The sequence below is a fragment of the Papio anubis genome, chromosome 7 (assembly GCF_008728515.1).
Source record: "Papio anubis isolate 15944 chromosome 7, Panubis1.0, whole genome shotgun sequence".
NCBI classification, from domain to species: Eukaryota; Metazoa; Chordata; class Mammalia; order Primates; family Cercopithecidae; genus Papio; species Papio anubis.
The window spans coordinates 155,035,137-155,059,248 of record NC_044982.1 but is presented as its reverse complement, the minus strand read 5'-3'; the positions used below and the strand labels follow the sequence as shown (position 1 = coordinate 155,059,248).

At 44.8% G+C, this 24,112-nt stretch overlaps 1 protein-coding gene across 1 annotated transcript in view; it reads left to right on the top strand.

Annotated features, from left to right (window-relative positions):
- Positions 1 to 220: 220 nt before the first annotated feature.
- FAM189A1 (family with sequence similarity 189 member A1) overlaps positions 221 to 24,112 on the top strand; it is a 442,551-nt gene continuing 418,659 nt past the window's right edge. The window contains exon 1 of the mRNA XM_031668869.1: positions 221 to 400. Within this exon, the coding sequence (XP_031524729.1) occupies positions 299 to 400 (102 nt within the window). The 5' untranslated portion in view covers positions 221 to 298. The remainder of the gene's footprint in view (positions 401 to 24,112) is intronic.

Genomic DNA, 24,112 nt, shown 5'->3' with positions numbered 1-24,112 from the left:
AGCGTGGCTACGGGCTCCGGCTCCAGCCCGGCCAGCCATCCCGGCGCGGCCGCCGCGGCCAATGACCGGCGCAGGGCCGTCCCGCCCGGCGCAGCCGCCTCGGACCCTCTGTGAGGAGAGGCGGCGCCGCGCGCCAGGCGGGCGAGGCGGAGGCGGGCGATGCCGCGGGCGCCGGCGCGATGCTACCCCGACCGGCAGCTCCCGAGCGCCGCGTCCCGCCGCGCTGCCCCGCAGCCTGTCCCGCCTGCGCGAGTGCCCGGGCCGCTCCCGCATCGTGCTGGCGCTCGGGGCCACGCAGATGGCGCTCGGATGCCTCATCGTGGCAGTCAGCTTCGCCGCGCTGGCGCTCACCACCTCGGCCCGCGTCCGCCACTCCTGCCCCTTCTGGGCAGGCTTCTCGGTGAGTGTCCGCGGCCAGACGGGGACGGGCTCCGGGTACTGCGCGGGCCAGGGGAGCGAGGCGCTGCGGCCGCCGGGACGCCACCGCGGGCGGCAAGTTCCGGGCTCCAAAGCCGGGGCCGAGCAGCTGCAGCGCGGGGCGCAGTTCGAAACTCCGAGCAGAATAACTCCAGGGCCCGGCTCGCCGCTCTCGGAGCATCGCGTTCCCGCTCCTATTGCGCTGATTCCCGGAGTTACTTTTCTTAGAGGAAACAGCAGCCAGGCGCCCGCCGTCCTCCGAGCCCGCAGCGGCCGGAGGGAGCGCCGGGGACACGACCTCGCCAGCCGAGCGGCGGAGGCCGAGGCGAGGAGGTGGAATCCGACCCGGAGCGGAGCAGCGTGTGGGCGCGCCTCTTGCCTTCGCGGCTGCCCTGGCCAGGGGTGTGAGGGGGTGGGCGCGGGGCGCGTCCCGTCTGGTTTTGGGTCAGTCCGGCTATCGGGGACCGGCCAGCCCCTGTGGTCACTCGCCGACTTGGCTTCGGGGACTTGTGGTTTCCCGCGTCCGCCCAGAACGGCGTGGTTTGTGGGCAGCGGGACTGGGCAGGCGACCCGCATCCGGCATCCTGGGGCAGGGGGCGGGGGCCGGGGGACGGGCAAGGTGCGGGGGCCGTGGCTGCTTTCTGAGCTCCAGACCTTAAGGATGACCGATTTTCAAAGACTCTTAACCACTAAATCAGAGAAGCCAGTGATGAACACATCTCCATAGGAGAAAGACACCAGTACATCTCTATTAAAGTGACTGTCCCCAAGAGTTAATTTTTGGCGTTTTGTAGCATTTTGATGCAAGTTGTTTTTTTCCCTATATTAACAAAGAATGGACGTTATGGGAATGGGAGAGATACATATGCAGAGCAGATATTTATGAAGAGTGGCGCTTGTTCTGAGAACTCTTGACATCTGTAACTGCATTTGGTGTATCGTGCTGAAATACATCGCATAGGCTTGTTAACTCAGTATGTTTTAATTCCATCTACAGAAATCCAAACCATTCCTTTATAACTAATGTTTGCTATTTGTTCTTGAGTTTTAAAATTTGAAAACATTCGTCCAGCCTTGCTTATTTGTTTTTTCTTAATAGTCTTTGTTCTTTAAGTTCATTGCATGGCTTTTACCATAAGATCTGAGCAAAATTGCCTCTGGAAACCTCTATCGATACAGGTGTGGTTGTTCATCCTAATGGGGGTATTAAGTTTCAAAGCTTATTTCAGATCAAGGGTGAGCCTTGGAGAGCTGAATAGGAACAACAGACTGTGTGGTCACAGCTGGGAGTGTTCAAAGGAAAGAGAGGAGGTTGGAGGCAAGCACACGGGAGCCGTGATTTAAATGCCCCTCTCTATATAGTTTTCACACATCTGTTGCTCAGTTTTTACCATTGTTTAATATACATTGTTTTCATGTCTGTCGAGCGGTCATTGAGGTTAAAGTCTGCTGGATCCAGCCTACAGGTGGCAGACTGGTGAATTAGCTCCACGTCCTGGCTCCTCCCTGAGCCCCCCCCCCTTTCCTGGTTTAGCCTTGGGTTCCCAGGGGTGTGGAGAGAGAACTGCCTCTTAATGATAAACCTAAAGGGGAAAACATGAATTGGACACAGTAGAAAAGCTTATTTATGTGAAAAGTGCACATCCCCTACATTTTAGTTTAAAGAGTTAAATAAATGTGTAAAACAGTTAATTCAGTTTGCATTTACAGTGTTATTCTCTTCAACAACTCTAACCTGTTTTTTTTTTTTTTTTTTGCCTTAAGAGGCAGGATCTCGCTCTTTTGCCCAGGCTGGAGTGCAGTGGCACTATCATAGCTCACTGCACCCTGGAACTCCTGGGCTGCAGTGATCCTCCAGCCTCTGCCTCGCAAGTAGCTAGGACTGCAGGTGTGTACCACCATGCGTGGCTAATATTAAAAACTTTTTTTTTTTTTAAGAGATGGGGGTCTCATTATGTTGCCCAGGCTGGATTCAAGGGATGCTCCTGCCTCGGCCTCCCAAAGCACTGAGATTACAAGCTTGAGCCACTGTGCTCGGCCTATAACCTGTTCTAACTTCTTATGATTCAGAGTAATTCCACACAGTTCTCCTACGTATGGACGTTCCTCTAGGCTCTGGAGATCAACAATGAACACAGCACACTCTGCTTACATTTTGGAGATTATAAGATGACTTCTGTCCTGGGTCCTCCATCTCCCACCCACCTATTTTTTCATGGGCTTCTTTTCTGTCTTCAAACCTACTTTGCTGCAAGCACCTTGAAAGTTCTTTCAGTACGGTACAGTGTATACCATTTTTCACCTGTTGTCTGCAACCCTTTGCAGAAATGATGATTCGTTCCTGCTGTATTGAGACAGGTTTGCATGTTAACATGGTTGTGAGTAGGGAACGCTGACCCATTGCCGTATATATGTCTGCCTGCTGGGATTGGTGCAACTGCCTTGCCAAGGTTTCTTCATTTAAGAATGGCAACTGGGCTGGCTGGGCTGGCTTCATACAGAAATGCACACTGTGGGGCTTAGGGCTTCCCTCTGGTTTCTCTAAATCTTCTAAAATGAGACCTATGTGCTCTTTAGCAACATATGGCTTTCTAGGCCCTCTCTTTGGTTTGCACATGGTGAAAACCCATTGTAAAAAGAACTCTCCTAGCTTTAAGAAACAAAATTATTAGCTAAGACAGACAGCCCATGCTTAGTGAGCACTTACTTATTGTGTGTGTAACAGCCCATTACTCTGGTGGCCTCTGCCTGCTGGTGCTCAGGGTTTTGTGTGGTTCCCTCTGCTTGAGTTTGGACTGGGCCTCTGATTTGTCTTAGCCAGTGGAACACAGTGGAACTGAGCCTGACTCTGTTCTGAGCCAAAGCCTTAAGAAATCTTGGTGCTTCTGCTGAGTAAACTGAGGGGAAGAGGGATAAGTGACTTACCCAAGGTCACTCAGCTACGAAGTAGCTTTGAACTTAGTTGCTCTGACTTTTTAGAGGCCAAACTCCTGCTAACCATTAGGCAGAAGGGGATGAAATAAAGCATGCTGGTAAAGGGGTCCACTTCAGCAAGGAGGCTCTCTGTTTCTTAGGAAAAGCATAAAACATGCCTGGAAAGGTGAAGATACAAGAGAAATTTAAGGAGCCATTCCATTGGGCCAAGTTGAAGAAGTTGAAGGTTGAAAGGGGAGGACTCGGCAAGGTTGGAGACAGGAGTGGGTGGCAGGCCTGGCCGGAGGTCTGTGATGAACACAGAGCTGTGCAGTTTCCGTTGTTTGAGTACCCCTGCAGATGGTTTTCTTGTGCTGGGCTGTGCCAGCCAGTGAGTCAGCAGGTGGATCATTTCCCTTGTGGATAGACATCCTGCCCATTTTGAGAGGTAATGAGCTGTGTTCATAGTTTAGAAGACTGAGAGAGCTGGATGGAGGTCTTGAATGGTTATCCTTTAATAGAGTAGTTTGTTATTTCTCTTGGAGATTTTATCAATGCCCAGAACTCAGGGGCAAACAGGTACATTGTGAGTTATCCACATTACCAGTTACATATGTTGATAAAGACATAACTATTGTGGCGGACCTTCGCTCTCTCTCTCTGTGTGTGTGTGTGTGTGTGTGTGTGTGTATTTTTCCTTTAAAAAGCAACTCCCGGCCGAGGCGGTGGCTCAAGCCTGTAATCCCAGCACTTTGGGAGGCGAGGCGAGTAGGATCACCGAGGCAGAGATCGAGAGACCATCCTGGCTAACACGGTGAAACCCGTCTTTACAAAAATACAAAAAACAGCGGAGGTGAAGCGGGGCCTGTAGTCCCAGCTACCGGGGAGGCTGGCGAGGGCAGGAGAATGCGTGGAAAACCCGAGGGGCCGGAGGCTTACAGTGAGCTGAGACCGGCCACTGCCTCAGCCTGGGCCACAGAGACCTCTGTCTCAAAACAACTCACTGGATTTTTCACCACTCTGAAAAGTAATATATAAAAAGTAAAACTAACTGAAAATAAAAAAGTGGCTGGGCATGGTGGCTCACGCCTGTAATCCCAACACTTTGGGAGACTGAGGCGGGTGGACCACCTGAGCTCAGGAGTTGGAGACCAGCCTGGCCAGCGTGGCGAAACCCTGTCTCTACTAAAAATACAAAAATTAGCCAAGTGTAATGATGAGTGCCTGTAATCCCAGCTACTTGAGAGGCTGAAGCAGGAGAATCACTTGAGCCCAGGAGGCGGAGGTTGCAGTGAGCCAAGATCATGCCATTGCACTCCAGCCTGGAGGACAAGAGTGAAACTCCATCTCAAAAAAAAAAAAAATATATATATATATATATACACACACACACATACACACACACACACAAACAATATATAGCTTTTGTCTACCCCAATTCTCCACCTATAGACCACTGGTATTACCAGTGTTGTTTAATGTAGTCCTTCCACGCTTTCCTTTACAATCATAAAATGTATTAGAATATATATATATGTGTATGGAAAATGTTTCTTTTCTTTTAAAAAACAATTTACAAAAATGACATTATATCGCCCATATTACTCTGTAACTTCTTTAAAAAATTTAATGTATAACGAATATTCCCAGCCATAACTCATTATTTAACACATTATTTTTAATGGCTGTGGAATAGTCCAAAGTATGAATTATTACAAGTTACTCAGTTATTCTCCCGCTGGGAATAATCTCTGCCAGTTCTGTGTCTCTGCAAACAGTGCTGCTTATCCAGCCCGAGATGCCACTGGTTTTTTATTTTGAGGATAGATTCCCCAAAGTGGAATTGTTAGTCAACGAGTATTCAAATTGGGAGTTTTGTTAGCTATTTCTGGATTAATTTTCACAGAAGAATGTAGGCACATCCACCCACAGAAGCCTACAGTGTGTGCCCCTTTTCCTGTCCTCTTGCAGTGTGGGATATTAGCAATGCTGAGCATTTTTATTAATTTAATAGAGGCAGAAGGATATTTCATTGGATCTGGATTTCCATGGATACTTTATTATGTGTTGCAAATATTTTCTCACTTTGCTTAATTTTTGGTTTCTTGCCAGATAGAAAATTTTAAAACTTTTAATATAATGCATCAATTTTGGGAGTACTGACAGTTTTATCATATTAAATCTTCCAATTCAGAAACAGAGTATGTCTCTTCATTTCTTTGTTCCTTGTTTTATGCCCGTCAGAACATGTTTTATGGGGATGTATTCATGGTGGCAAAGTAGTTTTTCAGTCTCCCCTGAACTCCTCCTGGAAGCTAAACCAATCAGCAAGACAGCTGTAGATAAAGCCCAAAGAGGATGGGTCAACAAAAGTGATGGGGACTCTCTCCCCTCCCCCCATTCCCAGGACTGGGTGGGTGTGCCCAAATCACCAGCATCAGAAGGACCTGGAGAAGAGCCGCAGTGACCTCAGGGGAGTGATGGGAAATGAAAGGAACTATTGACAGGTGGTGGAACCCAAAAACTACCACGAGCTGCTCACCCCTAAAAGTAGGATGGAAGTCTGGTGGACAGACCTGAGAGCAACTGGCAAAACTGGAAAGGGACTCCTAGGCTTCTGGTGACAGGTGAGAGCAACCAACTGTGTGTGGATGTGGGAGAATCAGCATTGATGTGGTGGCACAGGCCTTGGAGAATCTTAGAAACATACAGTAAGTCCTCCCTTCTAGAAGGACAGCACCTCACCTTGAGCAGAAATTACTGGAAACATACACCAAGTTGAGCAGAAGACAGATGGCAAGAGAAAGTAAGTTCAGAGGGTGGAGGTGTGGAGGGGGACCCCTAAGGAAAAAGATCTCAAAAACTGCTTTAACAGTGAAGGATAACATCAAAAGCTGAGAGCATATAGCCTTGGAAAAGAAAGACTTCAAAGTTCTAGAGCTGGAGCAAAGGACTAAAGGCAAGAGATCTTTCTGAGCTTTACAAAGGTTCTGGACTTGATGCTGGGAAACAAGTGGATACATGGAGAATTCCTATTTTGAGTCTTTCACAGATCAGTAGAGCCAAGTGGGAAAGCTATCCTAGTCCATCCCTTCATTAGGAACTTTCCTGTTCTATTAGGAACTTCCTCCTCATTTAATCATGGACAGCAAAAAAGGAATACGATCCCACCTCATGCAACATTTATTCAATGAAAACGTGATGAAAATGAACATAATGGTACTACTGAAAATGAGAGCACACCAGAAAAATTATAAATTAATATTTCAATATAAGCTAAAAGAAAATAAAGTTTCGTAAGGGTAGTATGAATCAGAAACTTTATTTTACTTATTTATTTATTTATTTATTTATTTATTTATTTATTTATTTATTTTTATTTCTTTATTTCTGAGGCAGAGTCTCACTGTGTTGCTCAGGCTGTTGATCTTGGCTCACTGCATCCTCTGCCTCCCGGCTTCAAGTGATTCTCCTGCCTCAGCCTCAGCCTCCCAAGTAGCGTGATTTCAGGTGCATTCCACCACACCCAGCTAATTTTTGTGTTTTTAGTAGAGATGTGGTTTTGCCTGTTAGCCAGGCCAGTCTCCAACTCCTGACCTCAGGTAGTCAGCCCACCTTGGCCTCCCAAAGTGCTGGGATTATAGGCATGAGTGACTGCTCCCATCCTGAATCAGAAATTGTAAAAACTACAAAAGATATGGCTAGATAACAGGAAATTATGAAAGGCGAACAGAAAGATGTCAGAAAAGAGTTTGGAAAAAACGAGTTTCAAAAATGAAGACTAAATTAGAAGGAACACAGGAGCAGATATTCTTAGGAAGCATGGAAATAAAAATAGAGGATGAAAAGGAGAAAAATAATAAAAAAAGAAGAGAATAAAGTGAATTAAAGGAATGTAGGACACAGGCAAAGGAGGTCCAATATATGTATAATTAGTGTCCAGGGACAGAAAAACAAAGCAATAGAATAGCATAAATATTTAGAACTATAATGCAAGAAAACTTTCCTAAAATAAAAGAAGACTTGAAAGGATGCATTGTGTAACTGGGAGAAATCAATGGAGAATAGTCAGCATTGACATGTTTCCCTGTAAAATAATGGATTTTATTTATTTATTTATTTATTTATTTGCTTTAAAGTTCCTAGGGTACATGTGCACCAGCGTGCAGGTTTGTTACATGTATACGTATTACCTTGCCATGTTGGTGTGCTATTACCCATTAGCAATGTTTACATTAGGTGTATCTCCTAATGCTATCCCTCCACTCCCCACCCAGCCCTGGTGTGTGATGTTTCCCCTCCTGTGTCCAGAAGTGTTCTCATTGTTCACTTCCACGCCTCATGAGTGAACTGTCTGCGGTGTTTAGTTTTGTCCCAGTGATAGTTGCTGAGGAATGATGGTTTCCAGCCATCCATGTCCCTACAAAGGACATGAACTCATCCTTTTGGTATATGTGCCATATTTTTCTTAATCCAATCTATCATTGATGGACATTTGGGTTTAGTTCCAAGTTTTAGGGTTTTTGTTTTTGTTTTTTTTGAGACAGAGTCTTGGCTGTAAGCCCAGGCTGGAGTGCAGTGGCGGCGATCTCCGCTCACAGCTCCGCCCCTCCTGGGTTCACACCATTCTCTGCCTCAAGCCTCCAGTAGCTGGGACTACAGGCGCCGCCACCCTCGCCCGGCTGTTTGTATTTTTAGTAGGGGCAGGGTTTCACGTGTTAGCCAGGGCCGGTCTTGATCTCAGACCTGCGTGATCAGCCCACCTCGGCCTCCCAAAGTGCTGGGATTACAGAAGTGAGCCACTGCCAATCTTTGGATTTACTAAAGAATGAGAAAAAACAAAATAACCTGACGGGGTGGTGGCTCACGCCTGTAATCCCAGCTAGCACTTTGGGGAGGGCTGGCGTGGGTGGATCATAAGCCAGGGAGTTGAGAGACCAGCCTGTGGACAACATGGCTGACTTTCTACTGAAAATACAAAAATTAGCTGGACATGGCGTGGCTGTAGTTTACATACTGGGAGGCGGAGTGGGAGGATCACCTGAGTCTGGGAGGTTGAACTACAACCAGCTGAGATTGCACGCTGCACTCCAGTCGGTGACAGAGACACCCTATCTCAAAAAACAAAACAAAACAAAAAACACCAAAAACCCCAAAAGCCAACAACAAAACACACCTGGGAACCCAGAATAGGTAAAAAGTCCTAGTCATTTGGAGTATGGTTACTTTTCTGGAATGCTCATGGCAAATTCATATAAAAACAATGAAACTAACCTACAAAATAGATGAAATCTCCTGGACACTTTACTCTTCAAGACTAAACCAGGAAGAGAGTTGAATCCCTGAATATATATATAGACCAATAATGGCTCTAGAGTGAGGCAATAATTAGCCAATACCAGCCAAAAGTCAGGACAGATGGATTCACAGCTGGAGTGCAGAGGAGGAGTTGGTACATTCTTCTGAAAGAATATTCCCAATCAATGGGAATCCTCCTAACTCATTTTATGGGAGGCCAACCTCATCTGATACCAAAGAAACCTGGCAGAATTTCCTTAAAAAGAAATTTTAAGACCAATATCCTGATGAACACTCGATGCAAAATCCCTCCAATAAAATACTGGCAAGGCAGTTCAACAACACATCAAAAGCTTATCCACCATGATCCAAGTATTCTACATCTCTGGGATGCAAGTACGGACAGCATTAAAATCAATAAACATAATCCAGCATATAAACAGAACCAAAGGAACAAAGAACACATGATTATCTCTCAATAGATACAGAAAGAGCATGACAAAATTAAACAGCCCTTCATGCTAAAAGCGCTCAATAAATTGGGTATTGATGGAGCGTACTCAAAATAATAGAGCTAATACGACAAGCCCACGAAAAGCCAATATATCATACTGAATGGGCAAAACTGGAAAAATTCCCTTTGGCCCCAGCTGCAAGACGGGAGATGCCCTCTCTCACCACTCCTATTCAACATAGTGTGTTGCGGAAGTTCTGGCTAAGGCAGTGGGCAGAGAAAGAAATCAGAGAGTTATTCAGTTGGAAAGAAGTCAAATTGTCCCTGTTTGCCAGATGACGCGTGATTGTATAATTTAGAAACCCCATTGGCTCTCAGCCAAATCTCATGCAAAGCTGATAAAAACCAGCAAAATCAGGTTACAAATTAATGTACAAAATCACAAGCATTCTTATATACCAACAACAGACAAACCTGGGAACCAAATCATGGATGAACTTCCATTCACAATTGCTTCAAAGAGAATAAATACCTAGGAATCCAACACAGGGATATAAGGACCTCTTCAAGAACTACAAAACCCTGCTCAGTGGAAATAAAGAGGACACAAACAATTGGAAAAAGAACATACCATGCTCATGGATAGGAAGAATCAATACTCGTGAAAATGGCATACTGCCCAAGGTAATTTATAGATTCAATGCCATCCCCATCAAGCTACCAATGAGTTTCTTCTGATTGGAAAAACTTCTTTAAAGTTCATGTGGAACCAAAAAGAGCCATATCTCCAGACAATCCTAAGTCAAAAGGAACAAAGCTGGGAGGCATCCATACCTGACTGGAAAACTGCTCTACAGAGCTGCAATGCCAAGCAGCATGGTGCACTGGTACGCAAAACAGAGATATAGACCAAATGGAACAGAACAAGTCCTCAGAAATAATACACCACATCTACAAAAAATACAGTCTTTTGACAAACCTGAGAGAAAAACAAGAAATGAGGAAAGGATTCCTATTTAATAAAATGGTGCTGGGAAAATTATGGCTAGCCATAAGTAGAAAGCTGAAACTGGATCCCTTTCCTTACTCCCTTATACGAAAATTAATTCAAGATTGGATTAGAGACTTAAAATGTTAGACCTATAAAATCTGAAGAGAAAACCTGAGTAGTACCATTCAGGACATAGAGCATGGGCAAAGACTGTGTCCTACCAAACACCAAAGCAATGGCAGCAAAGTAAAATTGACAAATGGGATTAATTAAACTAAAAGGCTGCATAGAAAGAAACTACCATCAGAGTGAACAGGCAACCTACAGCATGGGAAAGAATTTGCACATTCTCATAATCCTGACAAGGCTAATGTCCAGAACCTACAAAGAACTCAAACAAATTTGCAAAAGAAAAAAACCATTAACCCCATCAAAAAGTGGGCAAAAGGATGAACATTTTATAAAAGAGACATTCTTAATAACAGACATATGAAAGAAATGCTCATCATCACTGGCCATCAGAGGCCAAATCAAAACCACAATGGAATACCATCTGCCTGGATGAATAAGCGATCATTAAAGTCAGAAACTCTGGGTGCTGGAGGATGTGAAATAAGGTACTTTACACTGTTGGTGGGATTGTAAACTAGTTCAACCATTAGCTTCTGGAAAACAGTGGCGATTCCTCAAGGATCTAAACTAGATGTACCATATATGACCCAATATGTCCAGTACAGGGGATATACCCAAAGTTATAAATTATGCTGCTATAGGAACACATATGTTTATTGCAGCACTATTCTAATATAAAAGACTTGATCAGCAAATGTCCATCCAGTGACAGATTGGATTAAAAAATGGCTTTATATACACCATGGAATACTATACATGCATAAAAAGGATGAGTTAAATTACATACAGCCGGGACATGGATGCAGCTAAAACCATCATTCTTAGCAAACTATCACAGAACAAGAAAACCAAACCACATGTTCTCCACTCATGAGTGGGAACTGAACAATGAATATCCACTTGGACTCAGGAAGGGAACATCTTACACACCAGGGGCCCACCTATCAGCAGGAGGAGGGATTGCATTGGGAGTTATACCTGATGTAAATGGCGAGTTGATAGATTTTTGGCAGCAGACCAACATGGCACAAATACATATGCCAACAAACCACCGTTATGCACATGTACCTACAACAAAGTATAATAATAAATAAATTAAAAACAAAACAAAACAAAACAACAAAAAAAAAACAATGAAACTCTCTCTCAATATTGTTTTCTGGATAGGTTTTGAAATAATTTCTAACTTATAGAAAAGTTACACAACAGAACCAAGAATTCCTGTGTCTCTTCTCTTAAATTCCCGAGTTGTAAACATTTTATTGCATGCACCCCATGGCTTGAGCTTGTGCACATTCTCTTTCTCAAGGTAAAAAAAGATCTCAATTATCATTAGTTTTTTCTCAGTGTTTTGGGAGAAAGTTGTGGATGTGACGCTGCTTCACCCCCAAAAAACTCAGTGTATATTCTCACCACTCATGGATGCTCTTTATGTACTCATTATGAGCCTCTCCAAATTAGGAAATCAGCTCTTTATGTACTCATCATAAGCCTCTCCAAATTAGGAAATCAACATTGGAAGAATATTGTTATCCAATCTGTAGACCCCATTCCAATTTCATCACCTGCCCAAATAGTGTTTCTTTTTCTTCTCTGGCCCACGGTCCTGCCCAGGAGCATGCGCACTTCTCGTGTGCCTTCATTCTCCTCAGCCTTCCTCTCTGTGTCACGTTTTCCACAGTTTTGAAGGGCACAGGCCTTGCATTCTGTAGGATGACCCTGAACCTAGATCCATCTGATTTATCCTCATGGCCAGACTCAGCTCATGCATTCTTGGCAGGACAATCCCAAAGATGATGCCCTGCTTTTCTCAATGCATCGCATTGGAGGCGTTGATGTTAGCCTTCCCACCACTGGTGATATTCACCTTGATCACTTAATGATATTGCTGTCCGCCAGGTGTTATTATTTTAAATTCACCATTTCCCCTTTGATTATAGTTTGTGTGAGGAAGTCTCAGATTATGCCAGTATCCTGTTTCTGGTCAAACCTCTATCTTTCAACTTCACATCTGTTGATGATTGCCATCCACACCAGCCTCCTCTATGATGGTTGCCAAGTCATAACTTTCTCTTTCCATTCCTTTGACATTATTTATTATTATTATTATTACTACTACTATTATTTTTGAGACGGAGTCTCGCTCTGTCGCCCAGGCTGGAGTGCAGTGGCGTGATCTCGGCTCACTGCAAGCTCCGCCTCGCGGGTTCACGCCATTCTCCTGCCTCAGCCTCCCAAGTAGCTGGGACTACAGGCGCCCGCCACCACACCTGGCTAATTTTTGTGTATTTTTAGTAGAGACGGGGTTTCACCGTGTTAGCCAGGATGGTCTCAATCTCCTGACCTCGTGATCTGCCCACCTCGGCCTCGCAAAGTGCTGGGATTATAGGCGTGAGCCATCGCACCTGGCCCATTCCTTCTACATTTATTAATTGTTATTCTACTGTAGGAAGAGCTTTCCCATTCTCTCCTATGTATGTATGTATATATGTATGGATTTATGAATTCATTTTAGAACATGGGGGTGCAGATATCTCTTCATTCATACGGTTTTCATCTTCTTTGGTTATATACCCAAAGGTGGAATTGCTGCATGGGACAGTTCTATTTTTAAGTTTTAAAGGAGCTTTGGTACTGTTTTCCATAATGGCTGTACTAACTTACCTTCCCACCAACAAAGAAATTGTTCCCCTTTCTCCATATCTTTGCCAACACTTACTGTCTTTTGTCTTTTTGAGAATAGCCATTCTAACAGGTGTGAGATGATATCTCATTGTGGTTTAGATTTGCATTTCCCTGATGATTAGTTATGTTGAGCATTTTTTCATATCCCTGTTTGCCATTCGTATGTCTTCTTTTAAAAAATGTGTATTCATGAACTCCAGCCACTCTCTCCTGTGCGTCTCCATTCTTCTAGCAGTTACACTTTCCTCTTTAACCATCTATTTAAATCTGTGTTTTCTGTTAGTACACCAGACTAAATGACAGCTGTGATCACAATCCCCCTTGCTTAAGCCAAATGGTTTCTTTATACTTTCACCGCCCCTTCCTTGCCATCTTCTACTCTGTAGCCCCACAGGAAGAATCCCTGCCCTGGTTCCTTTAAAATAATTCTTCAAAAGAAAACGGACCTTGAACATTATACCGGGGTCTACATAATTTGAGTGTGTGAAAGAGATTTTTTTTTTTTCCTTTGTATTTCACCTTTTTATTTGGGGGAACTTTGAACTGGAATTTTGAAAAGGTCAAAAGTACGGTATCTGATAGTTTTGTTGAAGAGTAAAGAAATTATGATAAAACCTAGGATGGTTTCTTCAGACTCTGTTGTTTCCATGTTTGATGGTGAGTTTAGACCATGTGGTTTTTTTTTGTTTTTTTTTGTCATCACAGAGCTCTTCTCAGATGACAGTTATGGAAGGAAGGATGTTGACAGACAGCAAAGGCTAGAACAGGGCTTCCTCTAAGTCCCCAGGACCTCGCCCTCCTTGGTTCTATTCCTGCATTTAGGCATTTAAAATTTTTTCCCCAGTTTTTTTTTTTTTTTTTTTTTTTGAGACAGAGTTTCACTCTGTCACTCCAGCTAGAGTGCAATGGTGTGGTCTCTGCTCACTGCAACCTCTGCCTCCCCGTTTCAAGTGATTGTCCTGTCTCAGCCTCCCGAGTAGCTGGGTGCCATCATGCTCAGCTAATTTTTGTATTTTTGTAGAGATAGAGTTTCACCATGTTGGCCAGGCTGCTCTCGAACTCCTGACCTTGTGATCTGCCCACCTCGGCCTCCCAAAATGTTGGGATTACAGGTGTGAGCCACCGCACCCGGCCTTTCCCCAGTTTTATTGAGGTGTGATGATTGACAAAAAATTTGTCATATTTAAGGTATATGTCTAAGGTATACAGTATGGTGTTTTGATGTAAGTATACCTGTGTAGTGATTCCCACAATCAAGCTAACTAACGTATCCATCACCTGACATAGTGACCTCTGTGTGTGTGAACATTTACAATCTACTCCTTTAACAGACTTCAGGTATACAAGACAGTATTATTAACTGTACTTGCCAGGCTGTACATTAGAACCCCAGTACAGATTCATCTTTTAACTGAAAATGTGCACACTTTGTCCAACGTCTCCCCATTTTTGATAGCATGTTTTGGAATTGTAGTTTCAATTTATAAGCTTGGACTGCTCTTAGCTCCACTTCCAACTGCTGATAAAAGTGTCATAATTTACCTGAAGGACATGGTACAGTGAGATGGAGGGTGATGCAGGCAGCCCACAGGAATGGAGGATGTTAAAACACTGGCATTTGTGGGGGAGGAAGGGGTGTTGGTGAGTCAAGTATTTAGGGTATAATAAATGTAAAAAAACTACTTCTTTTACATCCCAGCTACTAGAGCCTATGACATAATTATTACATAAACATTCAAGTTATTTGTTCTAAAATAAATCCATAAAGTTTAAGCTCACTGTTTTGCAGAGAAAACAGAGAACATGTGGAACTTCATGAAAAAGCAAATTTTTATTTGAAAAGTAAACCTCGAAGTTAACTAATTATAAGAGATGTGCTGGCTTCTCATCTGTAATGAGAAATTACAGATAATGGCTTTGATAGTGAATAGGGATAGTGATTTTGAAAGACATTTTTGGAACCCTCAGCAGAATTTGAAAGGATTATGATAATGATACCTACTTAACATGTTAATAAGCAACTTAGCCACAGTGAGCATGTCCTTATCAGTCTCTTGATTTTAAAAAAAACCACATCTTTTTTCAATTATACCCGAGTTCTTTTCTACCATTTACAAAGGGATACTATGTTTTTAGAAACTGATTTCTGACCCAGTGTCAGAAAAAAGCAGAGGAACATAGCATCTGCTTTGCACCTGCCAGTTCATTAAATCCAGCATTGGTGACACCCAGGTCCTCTCTCTGGGCCTGCCCCTATCTTTGGGGCCTTGAGAGGGTATGAGACACCCCAGAACGGACTCTTCAAGAAGAGGAAGTAACACCTAGGAAACACGAGTAGGTTAACAGGGCTGTGAGTCTGTCATAACATAGTCAATAGCTGCTCCTCAAGATCAGCTTTCTCTTTGGAAAAAAGAGAATGTGTTTAAAAAGTGTACATATAATTATATATACATTTCATGATACTTTATGGCTTTATTGCCATATCATCAATAACAACAACAACAAAAAAAGAAGAAAACAAAAACCTTTGAAACCCCCTGAGCAAGGCACCTGTCCAGTGACTTCAAAAGTTCTACCTATGGTTGCTCCCACTGGCCCTGATGCATGCCTCTTGGTGAGTGGGGTGACATCCAAGAGAGTTTAAGGAAGTGGAGAAGCACTGTGTCTGTGTGGAGAAAGAGCCCTGCTGTGACATGCTCCCCTGGTACTGAAAGCACATCTGTCTGTCTGTCTGTCTGTCTGTCTATCTGATGTCTGGATGTGGGCAGAGCGTGTCAGCTGACGGCCTCACCTTTGGATGCATGGGCTGGGCATCGGCGTAGGTGAACTGCCTCTCCTGCCTTATCTTGGCCTAATATGAAGAGTGTCTGCTCTGGGGTATGACTTCTCAGTTTGAAAGCGGAAGAGGCCGATGGCTCATTTCTTTGGGGAGTGCAGCATTCTTTTCTTCTGCCTGAGAACACATACTAGTGCTATGTGTGTGTGTGTATGTGTGTGTGCATATAGTAATATATATTACATATAATGTATATTATATATTATATAATGTACTTTTCATATATTCTGTTATCTTTTTCATATATAATATTTTCATATATTACTGATTGTTTTCATATATTTCTGTTAGCATCATCACCATAAAACATCCATGTATATATTAAAATATATGTGTATGTATCTGTATAAAACCATATATATGTGTGCTTTATGATGGTGATGATGATGATAATGATGATAACAGCAGTATACGTTCATGGAAATAAACATTCAGACAGTATGGAAAGGTACAAAATGAAAGGCAAAACCTACTCCTCATCTCCTGCCCTCCCTATTCCTCAGAGTTAAATATTTCAACCCTCTGTTGTTACTTCTTTGGTGGCAACACACCATTGTCTTCATAATTGACATCACTGAAGAAGCATCTAATGCTAGCCTGGCTCATCTTCTTTTGCTGGTAACTAACTTGCTCTTCCGGAAGCTGCTGGGGTCTACTCTTTGTTTTTGATTCTCTGATATTTTGCAGAACTTAGTGATGGGTCTTAGCTACTCAGTGTGTTCTTTCTTTAATGCCGAAAAGTTTGTTTCTTGAGTATTTCCTCAACTTTCGTTTCTGTTTTATGGAACTCCTGTTAGTTAGGTGTCTGACTTTGTTGTTGTTGTTGTTGTTGTTGTTGTTGTTGTTGTTTGAGATGGAGTCTCGCTCCGTCGCCAGGCTGGAATTCAGTGGCATAATCTTTCTCGGTTCACTGAAACCTCTGCCTCCTGGGTTCAAGCAATTCTCATGCCTTAGCCTCCTGAGTAGCTGGGACTACAGGTGCCCACCACCATGCCTGGCTAATTTTTTGTGTTTTAGTAGAGATGGGGTTTCACCATGTTGGCCAGGATGGCCTTGATCTCCTGACCTCAGGCCTCCCAAAGTGCTGGGATTACAGGCGTGAGCCACTGTGCCTGGCCAGGTTGACTTTCTATGTTGATCATCCAGGTGTCTTAACTTCTCTCTCACAGTTTCAACTGCTGTGCTTTTTGCTTTGTAATCCAGGAGATTTCTTTAATTCCGTCTTCTGGACTACCTATTGAATTTTAATTTTTATTTATTTACTTTCAGTTGTATAGATTTATGGGGTAGAAGTATAGTTTTGTTACATGCACAGATCGCATAGTGGTGAAGTCAGGGCTTTTAGGGTATCCGTCACCCAAATACTGAACATTGTACCCATTAAGTACACAGTGACACAGGGTTGGACAGTTGAAAGGACTCTGAGACTCCCCAGAGTATACTTGGGCAAGGCTTTCCTTTTTTTAAGAGTCGGGGTCTCGCTGTGTCACCCAGGCTGGAGTGCAGTGGTGTGATCACATTTCACTACAGCTTCAGACTCCTAGGCTCAAGCGATCCTCCCAAGTAGCTGGTACTATAGGCACTCAGGAGCATGCCCAGCTAATTTTTAAATTTTTTGTAGAGATGGGTTCTTGCTGTGTTGACCAGGCTGGTCTCAAACTCCTGGCCTCAAGCAACCCTCCTGCCTCGGCCTCCCAAAGTGTTGGGATTATAGGCATGAGCCAGTTTGCCTGGCCCTAAGGCTTTCAGAAAGGGAAATGGTGCAGGGCAGGAGGAGGAAGGTCACACAGGCCAATACCAGAGAGGTCCAGCCTTCCCATGTGCTGCTCCCAGAGGCCTTTCTCTGTCACACGGGATGCACTTTGTCTTCAGATTGTGAATCATTAAGATGTTGGCGAGACTCTTGGCCTTGGGAGCAACAGGCTCATTGGAGGAGGAGTCTTTCCTACCCCTTTGGTCAGGTATCTAGAACCAGGATGCATGATGAGTTCAATAACAAAAACTCAGAGAACCAGGTGCAGACCATTATGCTGAACATTTTGTATAAACAATCTGACCATACAGGTTGCCGCCTGGTCAGTCTTGGACCCAACCATGGATTGACATTAGTTGCTAGTTGTTACATTTCACCTGGTTTGGCTGAAGATCTGAGTGGTGGTTCTAAGCCTCCTGGAGACTTTAGCACAGGGTTGCAACAGAACAAGTGAGATCAACTTGTTATTTTATACAGTATTTTTAATTCTCATTTATATTTTCTGCTACTTTTCCTTAGTATTTGTCTTACCTTTTGGTTGCATATTTTTTTCATTTCTACCTGAGGGTACTAATTGTAATTAAGTAAGATAAGTTTTGTAGTTTCCTCCGGGGTCAGTTTTTCTGTGGGTTGCTCTAAATCTTTATCTTTGATAGTTTTGGTTTTCCTTAACAGTCTGGTGGCCCTTGGTTGTCCTTTAATGTTTATACGGTTGATTAAAAGGTGCTTGGCATGTTTTCTTCTATGTCCCTGACCTCCCCATCAAATGAGGGAGTGGCCTAGCTCTGTCTGGATGTGGGCAGAGCATGTCAGCTGGCGGCCTCACCTTTGGATGCTTGGACTGGGCATCGGTGAGCTGCCTCTCCTGCCATATCTTGGCTAATATGAAGAATGTCTGCTCTGGGGCATGACTTTTCAGTTTGAAAGCGGAAGAAGCCGATGGCTCATTTCTTTGGGGAGTTCACATTATTTTTTCCTCTGCCTGAGAATGCATATCAGTGCTGTAAGTGCTGGCATGAGGCATGGGGGTCTGGATACCTGGAATCCCTCTGTATTTCTGCAGGTTGCCTTTAGTCACCTGGTTTTTGATCCCATTTTTTGCTTTTGCTGTTGGAACCTGTGGACTCTGGGGGTTCCTAGGTGCAGCTCATCCTATCACTCTAAAGCCTCTCTCCTTCAGGTGCTGAATTGAGACTCTTCTCTCTGCTTCCTCTGCCAGTAACTAATCTTAACTCTTATTCGTGACTTTCAATGGCCGTCTTTCTCTCCTCTTCCACCCAAATGAACTCCATCAGCAGGAGAACTCCAGGGGAGCAGCTCACAGTCTCAGAGACTGATTAGCAGGGCCCATCTCCAGCTGGCTCTCTCTTGAGTCCTGACCCAGTTTTCCAAGTTTCATGCTATGTCTCTCTTTCCTTAGCCTGGTGGAAACTGTTTGGACCTCACTCTAGTTATTGCAAGAATAATAGTTTTGAAAATTTAAATTGACCCATTTTTTTTCTTTCTGTAAATCATATTGCCCTGCAGCTCTCCCACCCATTAAATCAAGGGTGTGCATTGCTTTGGGGGAAGAGTAGGTGCTATCTAGAACAAAGACCTCATTACTCCGCTTTGAGTCCCGGCACTGACTTTCTTCAGTCTCAAGAGAGACTCCAGTCATGAAAACCAGGCTTTGTGGCAAGAGAAAAAGAATCACATTCCAGAAGTTTTCTGTTATATACTGAGAGCAAAGCTAGGAGGCCTGAAAATGGTTTTATTCTTCAGTCCCAAGGTGGCAGGATGGAGGAGATGACGGGAGAGAAGTTCCCCTGCAGCAGGGAGTGGAAAGGAAGGGGAAGGAGAAAGCCATGTGAGTCTGGGAGGAAGGACTCTGAGCAGGTGGAGAGATTTGGAGGTGAAGAAGCTTCTTGGGTCCCCAAGAAGGGACATAGCATCATAGCACCCTGTACTACTCCACATGATTGAATGAATAAGGACTGGACATTGGCCATCTGTCCCCTTGGCCTCCATGTCTTCCACCATGATGGAGGAGCCGTAAGATAGCACTAGGGGAGGAAAACATGTATACCAGAGATGGACAAACTTTTTCTATACAGAAGAATCAGTGTTTAGGCTTTGTGGTCATCTGATCTTCTGTGGCAACTACTCAACTCTGCTGTCATAGTGTGGAGGCAGCCATAGACCATTCGAAAATGAATGGATATAGCTGTGTTCCAGTAGAACTTTGTTTATAAAAGCAGCAGGCCAGATTTGTCCCAGGGATCATAGTTTGTTGACCTCTGGTCTAGAAGATTGGGTCTGAAATTTCCCGTGGACAGTGTGTAGAATAAAGACACCTGCAAGTTTCCATGTTGCTGTGGGACATGTTAAACATAGCAGAGAGGGAAGAGACAGGTGCTGCCACTCAATGGTGGGCAAACAGACCTCCCTAGATGAGGCTGTGGGGCAGACCTCCATAGCTGGAACCTGTGGAGACTGTAGCCCAGTCTCAGAGAATCCTCAGGGCCACCCAAAACAGAGGTGTGGTGGAGCAGCAAGGGGAAATGGCCACGCTCCCTGGGAATGATGATTGTGCAGTGAGTGCCCCTGCAAGGGACACCCTGCAGTGGACACAGCAAGGGCAGGGCTGACTCTTGAGAGATGGGGCCAGTGGAGCTTCACTGCAGCTGGTTAGCAGGAGGACATTCCTGGGCCCAGACTCCTGTCTCTCTGCCCCACCGGCCACTTCTGTCACTCACACAGGTCTCTGCATTTGAAGCTGTTACCTCTCTCCTCCTGACATCCCCCATTATTGACTTTACATCTGCACTTGGGCAAGTCATAGACACTTAAAATTCAGGATGTCCCCAACCAAGGTGCTCAGTTCCTCTCCAAATTAAGTGTCTTCTCCTCTGTTTTCAAGGAGTGGAACCACCATTCACCCAGTTCCTCCAACCAGACACCAGTGGTCCTTCCAAACACAGCCTCTTGTCATCCCACTGATTCTTCTTCAAAAATACTGACTTCTGCCCGCTGTGTCTCTCTTACCCAGATTATTCTGGTAGCCCCATAACTGGCTTCTTCACTTCTGCTCTTGTCCTTTCAATCTGCCCTTCACACAGCATCTGGAGAATCTTTGTGATGCAAATGTGAAATGTCATATTCAGTTTCAGTTTTGGCCACTGTGGACCAGGTATTGGGACTAAATCAATGTCTAAGCTAGCAGAGCTGGATAGGTTGAATATGGGTTAGGTCAATGTGGTGGGCGGAATTGTCGTCCCCCAGAGGAGTCCACATCCTAATCCCTAGAAGCTGTGAATCTGTGTCTCACATGGCAAAAAGGGACTTCGTGGATGTGATTCAGTTAAGGATTTTGAGAGAGGGAGACTATCCTGGATTATGTAGGCAGGCTCTGTGTAATCATGGGGGTCCTCCTAAGAGGGAGACAGAAGATCTGAGTCAGTAGTAGGAGGTGGGTGATGAACGCAGCGACTGGAATGATGAGAGGAAGAGAGTTACGAGCCAAGGAGGCTGGGCGCGGTGGCTCACGTCTGTAATCCCAGCACTTTGGGAGGCCAAGGCGGGCAGACTATGAGGTCAGGAGATCAAGATCATCCTGGCTAACACAGTGAAACCCTGTCTCTACTAAAAATACAAAAAACTAGCCGGGCGTGGTGGCGGGCGCCTGTAGTCCCAGCTACTCGGGAGGCTGAGGCAGGAGTTTGGCTTGAACCTGGGAGGCGGAGCTTGGGGTGAGCAGAGATCGCACCACTGCACTCCAGCCTGGGAGACAGAGCAAGGCTCTGTCTCAAAACAAACAAAAAAAAGAGTTATGAGCCAAGGAAGGCAGGCAGCCTTGGGAAACCCAGAAAGGCAGGGAAGCAGTTTCCCCCCTGGATCCCCCAGGAGGAGCCCGACCTGCGACCCCTGGAATTTAGCCTGGTGAGACTGATTTGTACCTCTCACCTCCAGAATGTAGGATGATAGCTGTGTGTTGCTATAAGTCACCAGGTTTGTGGCAGTTTGTTACAGCAGCAATAGGAAACTAATGCCGCTGAGGCACTGGGGGGACACAGGAGGGGAGGGTTGTTTACCTGCTGGTGGTCCAAAGATGGTTAGTCAGAAATCCAGGGGGGCTCAGCCACCTTGCACACAGGCCTGTGTGAGGTGAGGGGAGCAGGCGTGGCTTCCATACTGTTTAGATCCAAGGGCCTCCTCTGGTGAGTGCTGGTGGGGTGGGGACAGTCATCTGTATGTGAGACTGCAACTCGATCAATCACAAGAACTAATGAGTGCTTACTTTTTTGCCAGATGCGATTCTAACAGTGTTTCACATCAACTCATTTAAGCCTAGCAGTAAACCCTGAGGAATGGATACTACGTCTTGTCCTCATTTTGTACAGCTGACCCTTGAACAGTACAGGGTTAGGGGCGCTGACTCCCTCTGCAGTTGAAAATTCATGTATAACTTTTGACTCCCCCGAAACGTATCTACTAATAGCCTCATATTGACTGGAAATGTAAATAGATGATTAATACATCATTTGTATATGTGTTATATGCTGTATTCTTAACCGCTGGGAGAAACAATAAATCTCACAATTCGTCGTCGAACAGGATCCTCCGTCAAAGAGACAAGGACGTTAAAGTCGATCGGCGGGTCGGAAGAAGTCGAAGATCGTCGACGTCGGCGTCCGTCCGGAAAATCGCGTCGTCGAAGGATCCGGCGCGTCGTCATCGAGATCGCGTCGAAGTCGAAAATCCAGCAAATCAACGCATCCGATAAATCCCGAGATCAAATCATAAATCGAGATAAATCCAGCAATCTGGCATCACGCGTCGAAAAATCGCGCATCCATCGGCTCAATCAGCATCATAAATCTCGACAAAATCCGGCAATCAGCATCAGCATCGCGCTTGCATCAATCAATCAAGACAAATCGCAGCGCATCCAGAAATCAACGCGGCATCAATAAATCAGGCATCAATCCATCGGCATCCGCATCGTCGATAAATCAGCGTCGAAATCAGATCAATCGGCGCATCAGCGAAATCAGCATCATTCAATCAGCATCAAAGATCCCCTCAGCGCATCGGCAAATCAGCATCAAAATCAAATCAGCGCATCAACATCAGCGCATCAATAAAGAAATCTTTACATCATCAGCATCAGCATCGCGGCATCAAATCAGCATCAGCGCATCACGTCGGCATCAATCCATCGCTCATCAGCATCAGCATCAGCATCGGCATCACCCGTCAATCAGCATTCATCGGCATCGGCATCCGTCGGCATCGGCATCGGCTCATCAAAGTCGATCGGCATCAAGATTTCAATCAGTATCAATCAATCGGCGATCAACGAAATCATCGGCATCAATCAGCGTCCGCGAGAATCAAAATTCAATCCGGCATCAGCGAAATCGGCGCATCACTTCCAGAAATCAACTCAAAATCAAATCAAATCAACGCGAGAAATCAATCGGCATCAATCAATCGCGCGTCAGCAAATCAGCATCCAGATCCTTTAAATCAGCAATCAGAAAAAATCAACATCTATCGAAATCGGCATCTGCCCATCATCATCAAAACCATCCGGCATCAACATCGGCATCAACACATCAACGAAATCAATCGTCAAAATCAACTCGGCATCGGCATCCATCGGCATCAATCCATCAGCGTCAGCATCAATCAATCGGCATCGGCATCAGCAAAATCGGTGCGGATCAAATCGGCGAAATCGGCATCAGCGCAAAATCGGCGTAAAATCAATCGAAATCAACATCCGGCATCATCAGCAAATCAGCATCAGCGAGATCCGAAAATCGGCATCGACATCCGGCGGCATCATCAACAACAAAATCGGCGGCATCAGCTTTCGCTTACGTCGGCATCAGCGGCAAATCAGCATCAGCAAATCAACGAAATCAGCGAGATCCGCAATCAGCGAAATCCAGCGCATCAACATCAGCTGCGTCAAAATCGGCATCAGCGCAATCAGCATCGGCATCCACGCAGCATCAGCGCATCGCGCATCAGCGCATCAGCGCATCAGCGAGATCCATCAACATCAACAAAATCGGCACGAAATCAGAAATCGGCATCAACAAAATCGGCATCAGAAAATCAGCGCTCCATCCGTTCATCGGCGCATCGGCATCAGATAAAATCGGCATCGGCAAAATCAACGCGAAAATCAATCGAAATCAGCATCAACATCATCCATCAAAGATTCATCAATCAAAATCGGCATCGGCGGCATCAAGATCCGCAAATCTGGCATCAATCGGCAAATCAACAAAATTCGAAGAAGAGTCGAAGAAGAAGTCGCGCGTCGGCGCGTCCGGCGAAAAATCGAAAATCGCATCGAAATCAGCGTCGAAAAAGAAAAATCGAAAAGAAAATCGCGTCCAGCACTCGAAAAATCAAGAAAAGAAGAATCTAATCGAAGAAAATCGGAAAAAGAATCGAAAAACCACCGTCTCTTCGCATCAATCAGATTCGCTCGATTAATCAGAATCTTATCGTCACGTCAGAAACTCGGCTCACAAAATATTAAAAAGAGAAAATTCGAAGATCATAAAGATCGGTCGATCCTCGCTCGTCTGGGAGTGGGGTGGGCATGTACTGAGTCTGTGTGCTGGGGGCCAG